Source organism: Oculina patagonica, chromosome 7 (assembly GCF_052425735.1).
Source record: "Oculina patagonica isolate OP01 chromosome 7, crgOcupat, whole genome shotgun sequence".
NCBI classification, from domain to species: Eukaryota; Metazoa; Cnidaria; class Anthozoa; order Scleractinia; family Oculinidae; genus Oculina; species Oculina patagonica.
The window spans coordinates 6,915,743-6,927,950 of NC_135764.1; the positions used below are offsets into that span (position 1 = coordinate 6,915,743).

Here is a 12,208-nt window from a genome sequence, read left to right on the forward strand (position 1 = left end):
TATGAAAGTGCTATTTAGGCCCTTGTTTGAGCAGCGATTATAGGAGGAGTCCAGGGAAAGCCGTGCTCAACAGGAAGAGTTAATCTTTAGCCCTGTGGATAACCTCCCATGCAAAAATAATCGTTTTTAGGGGCAATCCTATTTTACTCCTCCCCGCGAAGTGGGAGAAGTCAAATAAGATGCCAATAACTGCATTCAAACTTCTTTAACATGCTTTGGTAAACCAACTACATTGCCCTTCAGTTTCGTGGTTTGCTTTATTTCGTTTCTTGGATCTGCTCTGACCATTAGCTTTGTTTAACTGCTGTCATCATTTCTTTACAACCTGTTTACTTGTTCTCTTGTTGGTTACCTGTACTTCATAAAGACCAGAATTATAAATAAATCTGACTTTGTTTTACTTGTTTGCAGTTTTAATTGTTTTGATGCTGTTGTTTTTGGTGTTTGGGGAGGGGGGGGGGGGGGGGTGGGTCAATAACCTAGCTGGTACCTTTTGTGGGGTTTCCCTCAGAATTTACGTATTACCTGCCACATCCCCATTACTTCGGTTGTTAGGTGAAAGCTGGTGGTGGCTCAAATCTTCCCACTCGCACTCTCGATAGAATCTGCGCAACCACCTTGGAAAAGCCGGGAGGAGGCGGCATTCGCCACGTCACTTTTGTTCAATAGTTTTGTGAACCTATGAGGCTCCCTGGGTTCCATCCAGGATGGAATTTTCTAACAAAAAGCAAACTTCAAACTGTTTGAAATCCACAGTTGCTTAAGCGATTTCTCTCCTGTGCAGAATTTCTTTTTCTTCAACTAATCGTTCCCACAAAATGAGTCAAAAGAATATCTGCATCAGAATATGGCTGGACTTGCTTTCTGTCAAATTTTTATCATGTAAGTTGCAATAAGGAAATTTAACATTTTCCAGATGCAGTAAGCAATAACCTGCATTTAGGGGAAGTGCAGCTTGGTTTCCTTCCCATAGAAAACCCAAGAAAGGTGACAAAGACTAAATAAATGCCCAATGATGAATACTAACATTTAATACGAAGTTGCTTTACAGATTTAACTGTTGTCTTGACTTCTCTTTATTGATTGACTGCTGTTTGCAGCTTTTCAGACATGGTGACCAATGAGACAATAAAAGAAACTAACAGCCTGTGTGAAAAACTTTAATTTAAAATGTTCAAAACACCTATTATGTATAAACTTTTAATAACTAAACTACTGTATATATTTATATATGTCACCAGAATGATCAAAACAACAAAGCAACATAGCAGGAACAAATATGGCATAAGGATAACTACATAAGGAAAAAAATAATTGTTTCTTTATGCATCTTGAGTTTTTAGTTTTCCAAACAAAACACCAATGATTTTAGCCTTTGGGCAGGGCCGACACTAGCAAGAGGCAAGATAAGGCACTTGCTTCATCAAGATTTTAACCCAGAATTAAAAACAAAATACAAAAATTATTCCTAGTTGAACAGGATTGATTTTTCTGAGTCAATACGTTTCAGAGCTGAAAATAACAAAACCCGAAAAAAGCTTTTTAGAGCAAGCTTCCATTTTGCAAAATTTGCTGCAAGCACTAACAGCAAAATACTTAATTTGATTAGCAAAAGCAAGTTGCAGTCATGACTACAAAGGCATTGTGTTTGCTAGAATAATATGGGTGGATTGATCATTGTTGATGGGCACAGCTACTATAAGCACCATATCATTAGAACTACAAAAATTAAACACCCAAGTGTTGTGGTGATTATTTATACCCAGTACTTGCAGTTCAAGTACAGGGTACACAATATTGTTATCAAATTTCAAACTTGAAAATGTACAATGTATATTAATTATTTTTCTTTACAACAAAATACTTTATAATGAAATTACTAGTAAGAATAATTGATAGTGTTTAGATGTGAAATAATGTGAACTTGATAATTATTATCAAGGTCACAGTACCACAACCTTGCTTAGGGCCTGTTTATATGGAGGAGAGTTGTCCCTGGTAGAAGGGTTACCCTCTTCCCCGAGCCATCTTTTGCCGAGCGTTTAGATGAGAAAGTTGTCCCTGTTGACCGAGCCAAAACTTGGCCCTCTCGGTTCAAAAGACTGGCGAGAGTTGTTTTGAAACATCTATTTTGGCTGCTTTTTCAGGAACGCTGAATCGTCGACCAAGACCATTTTTTGGACTAATTTACTGTCGACTTCGATTTCAATTTATCTGCACTTTTGTTTTTGCTGATTTTAGTGTTAACGCATGCTCCGTATGTGACAACTTGTCCCTGGTAGGCGAGGCAAAAATAACCAAACTGTTTATATGGAAAAAAGTTGGCTCGCTCCCCAGGGTCACCCTCCCTTCAATGCGAATGACCCTCCACCCAGGGTCACCCTGTCCCCCGAGTCAACTTTGCAATCTCTCATATAAACAGTTCGCAGCTATTTACAAAGAAACGTATGAAAAGCTCTCTCACCCGGGGTGGCTCGGTATGGAGGGTAACCCTCCTATCAGGGACAACTCTCCTCCAAAACAGGCCAGGTATAAACAGGCCCTTATATTTCACAACATCACAAATTAGCAAATACCACACAAGTGCTTTTTGCGCACGCTGATTGGTTAACTTGGAGGTGATTAGCAAAGTACTATTCACCTCCGAGCAGCTTAAAGTGCCTATGAAATGAAAACCAAGTTGAACTCATATGAAAGGCCTTTCAAATTGAAGAAAGATGGTGTTTTCCTTTTCCTGATATCTTTTCTTGTTCCAGAGATATTAACGATTTTATATTATGCAAATTAGATAACTGATGACATCATAAGTTTGACAGTAATTGATGTAAAAACACAAAATCAGTAGTATCTCTGTAAATACTAAAGCAAAGTAATTGAAACTTGGCACCAGTATTGTACCCTAAGAAATACACTACATGTTGCATATTTTGGTGTTGCTATGGTGTTTCATTTCATAGGCACTTTAAGAGAAAAAAACTGCCTTCGTGTGTCGCTTTGTTTACCAAAAGTGATGTTTTGGTCGGCTAGTTATTCAACTTGTGTGATATATACTAAAGCAATTATCCACCTCAGTGTAGGTGAATGTGGTGGATGTTTACCTTGCTGCTTCGCAGCTCGGTAAATATCCACCACTATTCACCTCCACTTCAGTGAATAATAATTATTGTTAATTTTAACATTTATTCGATGATAGTTTGTATCAATTTCAAAGTACCTAAGATTGCAATTCCAATTGTAATTAAATATTTTTTATTCCATAAGATTTTAAAAGTATATTTAAATATTTATTTTGGCATTGCAGTTCAATTTGAAGGACTGTAATTTGTGATAAAATTAATTTTGTCAAATCAAACTGATCGGGCTAAGACTTTTGTTTTACTAGATACTCTAAGTACTTTATTAGTTTAAAACATTGAAATTGGCACTTTTAATTATTGTTTTGTACAGAAACAAAATCTAGATCACAATATGATCTATGCATAATTTATAATTTGTTAATAGTAATACTAATATTATTATAAAAGCCAAAACAATACTAGTATCAATGGCTATTTGAGAACCCTTGAGAAGTGGAATATTTCTCTTGTGCTCTCAATGGCCTGTCATGTTTAAAAGCACAGCTTTGCCTGCTTCTTTATTTTGTTAAAGCTTAAGTTCATTCCTATCAAGCCAGTTAAATTACTCCTCAACATCAGCTTTTGCTGGTCCAGAAGACAAATTGTCAAGAACTTCACTTGCAGCCCTCTGTCCAGCTTGTACTGCACCATTCATGTAGCCTCGCCATTCTGTAGCTGACTCAGTTCCTGCCCAGTGAACTCTGGTGAAACAAGTGTACAATGTAAGAACACTGTGACGATGGTGAGGGGATGTTTACAAAAAAAATTGTGGTCTATCAATGCCTGATTCCCTCTATGGCACGTGGCTGCAAGGAATCATGGTAGTTCTTTGCATCATTGCTATATCTCGCACATGGTTTGATGAATACAACTACAATGATTCCCTGCAGGTGTGGGCCATAGAGGGAATAGGACATTAGTTATTGATTACTCATTGATCATCTACAATAATCAATCACTTATCAAGAGACCTTCCAAGGGGGGAACCGTGTCACAATGTTGCATGCTTTAGAAAACCGATGTCACCTAGCCAACAGCTGTAAATGTCCCTATCATTTTTTCCCCTATTGTGTTGCTGTCGCATTGTGTCACTGTCGCATTTCAGTGCTGCAATATAATGATGTCACTTGTCGCTGTTAAAATGTTCCTGTGTCGCCAGTATCAGTACAGGGTCATGTCGCTTGTTGCTTTTACGCCTTGGAAGACGTTAACCAATTCCACATCAATTACTCACTGCTGTCATTGATCTCATTGATATCATCCATTTTATTATGTATCACTGGAAACTATACACATAACATAATTTTAAATGCCACCTTCCCCTGCTTTTTACCAGTACTCACCTTAGAAATGGTTCTCGTAAACAGTCTCCATAATTAACAACAGCTCCAGGGACCATCACATTGACTGGACAGCCACCATTCCACATCTCTTTTGACCAATCCTTAAAAAAAACGTTTCTTAGATGAGACCTTTAAACTCTTATCCCCAAGCCTTTCCATATCGTCACTGATTATCAAGCAGACAGGATTGGGGGCTGCACTGACTTTTTTAATCAACTGACTATTAAATTCATGTGCTCATACAGGCCTACACCCAGCTTTGAACCATGAAAAAGGTATTTAATAAAATAAACCAGTTTCAAGCACCTGGCTATCAGCTTACCTTGACACAAAAATCTAAAGGATGTTCTGCCTCTTGGCCAAAATACAACCTCAAAGCCTTCAGGATGGCTTTCTTTTTCATTTCATCCTGGAAAAAAAGGTACCACATTTTTTAGGTTTGCAGCACACCAGAGTAAGAGAGAATTTAGTGGTTACAAACTAATTAACAAATAGACCTGTAGCAAGCTCAAAGTTTCTATCAGCTGAATTGGTTAGGGGTGTCAAGCCCTGAGCCATTTTATCAAATTAAGCTGATAGATAAGAGAGCGAGCCATCTAATAATTTTAGCATAACCCACAGACTGATCTATTTGATGTAAAGTTTGGAGAAAGTGCTTTATTTATAGCCTGCTTTGTGATTTCAGCAATTTTACTTGCGTGCTAAAACACTTCATTGATTGTCAACTGTAAGTTGGTATAAATCCCCGTAGCAAATGTCAAAATGCTGACGTTCTATACCTGCCAACTTAAATTTCTAAGTCAAAGGCGTGAGATAACCTTCTCCACATTTTCCAAAGATGTTTTGACTATTTCCGAACATTTCCGAAGATGTTCACACTTTTTCTGGAGATTTCCGAAGAGTTCCGAAGATGTTCCAACAATTTCCGGAGATTTCCGAAGATGTTTTGACGATCTTCAAACGTTGCTGAAGTCTGTGAAATTGCAAAAATTGACTCAAACACGAATAACAATGCTCATTTTCTGAGTTATGTTTCAGCAAAATTTAATTAAATGTACATTTAATGGGTTTTAAGAGAAAGAAATCTAAATTTGTCATTCAAGCGCGAGAAACTGGGCTGTATGCGTGAGATCGATATTTGGGTGAATAATGGGGGAAAGTTGGCAGGTCTAACGTTCTGAGTGCAAGCCCTTTGTCAGTGCCAATGCTCATAACAACAGCTTTTCAACATTCCCTATGGCAGTTTATTTACCAATGGACATGGTTTTATCGGTCTAGTCCTCAAGGTCTTTGTAAGTTTTTTATGGTGCATCACAATAAAATTATTGGTCAACAGCCTATCCCAGTATTTTATTAGAGCTTAAACTTGCATTATTGTGAAGTTGAGTTGGAAAACACATGTGGAAATCATCTACAATAGTACCGTTTTTGTGCTCCACTTGGCTGCTGCATACGAAGTAATAAATCCAAGAATAGCTGGACTGTCGTCACTTGTTGTAGCATCAAAAGTGATTGCGATTGGATTACTTTCACAAACACCCTTAGCAGTGCTCCTAGCCATGTCTCCTGAACAACCAGCCTTCCTCCAGAATGCAGTGGCATATGTTGCTACAAACTTTATCAAGTGTGATGGTGGCATGTTTTGTATGAGTCGCTGCTTGCTATATGGTAGAGGTGGACTGAATTCAATCTGGCCTTAGAAAAGAAAACTTCATTGTGAGTAAACTTGAATCTCCCTTTATGTGACAATTCAGATAATTACGTTAAGGTAAGTGTTCTTGCTAGAATCAAGTGGTCTGGGACGTGCCCTGGTCAGGCTCATTGTGTTGTGTTCTTGTGTACTTGCAGTGCCTAGAGGGGCGGTAAGGGGGGGGTCATGCGCACAGTTCACGACTATTAAAAATGGTAAATCACGTTTCACGGAAAATAACATAGACGAGGAAGTCTTGTGCATTTAAGCCTCCATATCGAAGTGCTTTTAGTCTTGCAAGGACGATTTTGCAAAAATGACTGACTACCTGTTCTTAAATATTTAGCCATCACGCAAATTGTGTCCAAAAGTAATCTTCCTTGCACAGCAGGTTGGTTTTTACGGAGAAAGTGCCGAATTCTAGTCAGATATTATGATTACACAACCTTATTTTTTGCTTTCACGTGTCACAACAAGTATGTCATTCACAGTTCACGGACAATATTATTTTATAATTACGGATCACGGAAAATAAAAACGTACAATCACGTTTCACGAGAAACCCCCTAGAGCTCTTCACCCAGGTGTACATAAATGGGTAACAAATTTAGTGTTGGGGTAACTCTGCGATGGACTAGCATCCCATTCAAGGAGGAGTAGAATAATCTTCTGACTTGTTGCTACCAAAACTGGGATAAGCTCTGGCCTGATGGGCCACTAGGCCAAAATGGAGACTTCTTGTGTTTCATACATGAAGTGTCTGAATATGAAAACTTAAAACTATCCGAAAACTCTCCCAGATTATCGAGTCCCCCATGCAAATACAGACTAAATCTCCCAGACTGATGGTCGAATGACCCCAAAACCTGGGGGGGGGCACTCCCATATATGAGCTATATAGGTATGTGCCGCTGTGAAGGGTATGGTTTTCAAGCAGTTTAGTCTGGGATAGGGTATAGAATTCAGCGAGTTTTGGTCTAGAATAGGGTATCATTTGCCGGAAAACTGATCAGTAGTGCGAGGAATTAAGTCCAGAATAGGAATAGAACTCGGAAGAGGAAGAGACCTTCGTAAACGTAAAAAAATTATCGCGGTTACGTTGTTGACAGATGGTTTTCTCTTTAAAACACAAATAGCGACACAGTTCTGAAAACGGCAAGTCTGGGATAGGGTAGCGATTTTCAGGGTTTAGTCTGGTAAAGGGTTGCGAAATCAGCTGAACAGGGTCTAGTATAGGGTAAGGGTTTCGAAGTCCCAGCGGCACACCCCCACCCAAGAATATATAGAGTACCCCCCCCGGGCCCCAAAACAAATTAATTAAAAGAGAAATTCTTAATTGAACTACAACTATGTAGTTTGCCCATTGACTTAACCCTATTTTGTACAATTTTGAGGATAAATTTGGGCCATTTTAAAAACGGCAATTAACTCACCTGCCAGATGAGGTGGAATAGCAAGAATTGCAAACTTGGCTTTGTAACATTGGCCAACAAGGCTGGTCACAAAAACATGTTCATCTTCCTGGAAAAACAACAATCGTCATTAACAGCGTTCTGCACGAACACTTTTACTTTTAGTTCCAAACCCAAATACTAATTCTCCCAGTTGATTCCCACACATTTTAAAATTACTACAAAGTTCTGACACCTTGACTGTACATGACTTGAGACTTTGTGATAAGAAAGATTTTAAAAGATTAAAAGTCCTGATGTTTCAGCTGACACTTCAGCCTTCATCGGGGGAAAGTGATAAGGGGATTACAAAGAACATGTTGTCACGCTCTGTAATTCAAAACATGTACTCTTTGTAATTCTCTTATTACTTTCCCCTGATTAGGAGCTGAAGAGACAGCTGAAACATTGGGACTTTTATTCTATAAAACATTATTTTTTGCAAAATTTTAAACCAGAGTTACTGTAACGTTTTTATTTATCATGAATCCACCAACTGATTACAGGACCATTTTTAAAACAATATTTTTATAGTTTTTATAAGCTGGATCATCATTGTGATCTAGTGCAACATTACGATGCACAAGAACTATATGTACCTTGATCATATAAATCCAACAATGTCAAATGACCGCTGGGAACCCATTGTAGAAAGTGGTGCATCCACCTATCTAACGTATAACTAGTAATATGATTTGTACCTGTTTTATTGATGTGACAGGATGACTCAAAATAACTCTGTCCCTTCCCAATCTGCCAGCAAGAAGCTCTGTTACTTTATGAGCAGTTCCCTGAAAATACCATGCAAGACCACCATCAATGTTTTTGTTTTGTTTGTTTTTTTCATATAAATACTTAAGATTGCATTCACATGCCTACATACACAATGTAAGATTCTACCCTATAATTACAAGTACATGTACACTATATGGTGATTACATAGATAGAACTATGTCCCGTAACATTTAAAGCAGTCAAATCAAGGTTGGCACCTCTCAAAAGGCTCAGTGTTTTTGACCATATAATAATAGTATTTTACAATTCTGGGATTTTCCTCCATTTCAAGGTAGTTTTGCACATGGAAAATTAAATATTGAATATTATCACAAGTGGGGAGCAGGTAGTTAGTTGGTCATTTTTTCTTTGTTCATTCGTCCATTCAATCTTTGGTTTGTTCGTCCATCTGTTACATTCATTTGTTATTTAATTTTTATTTTTCCCTTGTCATATGATCAACCAAGAGAACTAAAGATCATCCTAATACTGTATGTTTTTAATTTTTACCTTAATTCTCCATTCTTGCGCATACCCCTTTAATTCTGAATCCACAATGATCGACCACCCCCCTGCACAGTGTAAGTAGTGCAGGAAATACAGGAGGGACATCTGAGAGGGAGTCACTCCAAACACAATACCAACAACAGTATCCAGGACCTCTTTAACAACTGCCAGCAGACAATAATACATCTGTTAAAATTTCATGCTGTTAAATGCAATTTAACAAAGTTAACAACAAATAATAGCTGTAACTTCCAGTCAGCAGTGTCCATACAAGTATTAGTGTCAGGATTCATACACTTTTTCAGGCCAAAAATTCAAGGACTTTCCAGGACGCTTCTTGGAAATTTCAAGCACTTTTTTTCATGGAATTTACCCCAAATCAACGATTTTCACTCTGTTGTGCCCTTGATGTGCTTGCAATTAATTGCTGAAGAACTAAAAAAAATCGCTTATTTTGGTGGTATTCTTATTGCCTTGAAGCCTTTTGATGTTCAATTAAAAAATCAAGGACTTTCAAGGACCGAAAACCAATTCAAGTACCTTCCAAGGCCTTGAAATCAATCTCCTGAAATTCAAGGGTTTTCAAGACGCGTACGAACCCTGTAGTGTGTTCGAGCGTGGCAGACTCTCCAAAGCATTTGGGTCATAGTTTTTAGCAGCTTTCAGCACAGCTTTGGCCCATTATTCAACTTCTTCCCACCCCACCTCCCTTCCCCTTCTCCACAGTGTGACAGGTGCCTGGATGACTGCATTGGGGCTCATGGCTGGGTTGCGTGGATTGATATATAATTAGCCAATGAGTTCAAAGGCTTTATGTTGGCTAAAATCAGATGATATTCCACAAGTTCAAGTAGGATAATAACTGTTTTTAACACTATTCAACAAATTGTCAATGAAAACAGTTTTACAGCTAAAAATACTGTGGTTATGCAATGCTTTGCAAGACTGAACAAATCTTGGCAACTTACATGTATGTATATCACAGGATATCTGTTACGTATGGATGGTGGATAATTAACAATTAGTCACCGAAGTGGAGGTAAATAGTGGTGGATATTTACCGAGCTGCAAAGCGGCTTAGTAAATATTTTTTTAATTAGTTTTAATGTCGTTTTTAATATTATCCTTATTGTAATGTAATAATGTAGTTTTCATTCTTATAGGGCCTCTATTGATAGCAGTAATTTTGTAATTTATAATTACTGAAAGAGCAACCCTGTTTAAATAAAGGCACTCTTCTTCTTCTTTCGGTAAACAAAGCGACAAAGGCAGTTTGTTTCTCTTTAGCTGCTCGGAGGTGAATGGTACTTTGCTAATCACCTCTGAGTTAACCAATCAGTGCGCGAGAAATGCACTATTCACTTGTGTGGTATATACTAAGAGTAATTAAATTCCCTGACCATCTAATTATACATACAAGCATTATAATGAATTTGTTGAATAATAAATAACAGTATTACCTAATACTGTTATGAATAACATTGTCATAAACAGTGACTTCTTACCAGTAGTCCATATTGTCTGATGTTTCCATGTCTCTAAAGTCATTCCATCCCATTCTGCAGCTTGAGGACAATGACTGGGGTCATCAATGGGAACTTCTTTACACAAGTTTTCAACCTTATGGATAAGTGTAAAAAATTAATGTATTTAGTTATTATTATTGTTGTTAATCAGCTTGGGGAATGGTGCCTTAGGTATGGTGGAGCCACGCATGCTTCTAGCGAATGCGAAGGTATCCATGGCAACCCTGAGAGCGGCAACCACCAGGCACCATCACACTGACTCAGGCAGATGGCCACACAAATAACTGCACGTCTGCACATGGCATGAACAGCAAGCATTATGCTCCCACAGACCTAATCCGCCTGACTGCTGCAATGCACTGCTGACCAGCATTGGTTTGAGTCTAACTTAGTGTCTAACTTTGAGTCTCTGTGTTAAATAAATGTGTAATCTCTTCTCTTAGGGTATTAGAAAGTGGTTTACCAATTTGCTTAGTTATTAATTCTTAATTCAATTAACTTTTGCTATTATCAATTAAAATTAATAAGAGTTTACAACTGGATTCACAATATTCAATAAAATTAATTTCATTGGAAGTTTAAAATAACCAAAGTCCTCCGTTTGTTATAAAAGAAAGTAAAACACACTGAGTAGTAGAGGTGGTAAATGGTCCTTTAATTACAAAATTGCGGGTCTCACAAAATTTTAGCAAACAACAGGGGTCTTGTCATCTCAAATTTTTCTTTGACGCCTTCTTGGAGTCTCGATTTCTTTTGCAAGGCTAAAAAGGACTCGGGCTCACAGGAAAGATATCAGTCTCACCATCTCGCAAAGTCTCGCATTTACCATTCAACGCCCCTAGTGTTATGACTGAGACCTTGTTTTCTTGGTTTGTACTGTATGATGTGGATCCTCAATTTGTTTGTTATCTACTTATACTTTTTGCCTGCACACTCAGACCATAATTGGTGCAAAAAAACTAAAATTGATTATTATACTATTATTTAACAGTTTGGTTGTATATTTGTGAACAATATATTAAGTAGTCATAAACATTGTTGCAGCCTTACTAATGACAACTGAGTTAATGCTGAGAGAACAGAGTAGTTTACCTTGTAAGTAAACCACCACAAGTCAAGAAGTGCTAAATAAGATAGTGGTGGTAACGGACTGGAGTATGTTGTAATAGCATCGTCACTTCCATGCATAATTTTGCTGCCAGTGTACCACTGGTTGTAAATTTCAACATCTAATTCCTCAAGAAGACTCATGACAGCCTTTTGATTCCTGGAAAAACAGAAAGAATGCCATATTTATTTTAAAATTATACTTGGTGAGGCAGCCTATTGGTTAGTGCTGGACTCCAGATCGAGTGGTCCAGGTTTAAGCCCTGGCCAAGGACACTGCAACCCTCCAAGTTAAGACCATTTTAGTCGCCATGGCGACTAAAATTTTGGTGCTGGCGACTAAATTGGAACTGAAGTCGCCAGATTGGCGACCTAAATTGAGAAGAAGGATTTAAAGCGTAAGCTGAATTTAGCGACTAAAATTTTTCACTGGCGACAAAACTTGAGCAGTTGGTGGCGAAATGGCCACTAAAGAAAAAAATAAACTTGGAGGGTTGCACTGTGTTTCGTCCTTGCCTCTCTCCACCCAAGTGTACAAAAGAGCACTGGCAAATTTAATGCTCGTGATAGCAATGCAGCAATAGACTGGCAATTCATCCAGGGGGGGATAGTACTTCTAGTTATTTAATGTTACGCATCTGGGATAAATACCCGGGGAGGGTACTTGGGTCAATTTTTGTTGGGTATGTGCCGC

At 38.0% G+C, this 12,208-nt stretch overlaps 1 protein-coding gene across 2 annotated transcripts in view; it reads right to left on the minus strand.

Moving 5' to 3' along the window:
* Positions 1–12,208, minus strand: part of LOC144661404 (putative flavin-containing monoamine oxidase A) — a 137,270-nt gene that overhangs the window by 122,871 nt on the left and 2,191 nt on the right. The window contains exons 3-11 of one of the 2 annotated variants that reach the window (XR_013572268.1): positions 11,500–11,674; positions 10,387–10,501; positions 8,885–9,045; positions 8,302–8,391; positions 7,583–7,670; positions 5,883–6,154; positions 4,782–4,868; positions 4,460–4,560; positions 1,956–3,817 (exon numbers count right to left, since the gene is read on the minus strand). Coding sequence is in view for 1 of the 2 variants with exons in the window: in XM_078522150.1 (XP_078378276.1) it covers positions 3,679–3,817; positions 4,460–4,560; positions 4,782–4,868; positions 5,883–6,154; positions 7,583–7,670; positions 8,302–8,391; positions 8,885–9,045; positions 10,387–10,501; positions 11,500–11,674 (1,228 nt within the window). In the remaining variant the exon portion in view is untranslated. Of the gene's footprint in view, positions 1–1,201; positions 3,818–4,459; positions 4,561–4,781; positions 4,869–5,882; positions 6,155–7,582; positions 7,671–8,301; positions 8,392–8,884; positions 9,046–10,386; positions 10,502–11,499; positions 11,675–12,208 lie in introns of those variants that run through there. The other variant, XM_078522150.1, reaches the window with a different exon arrangement.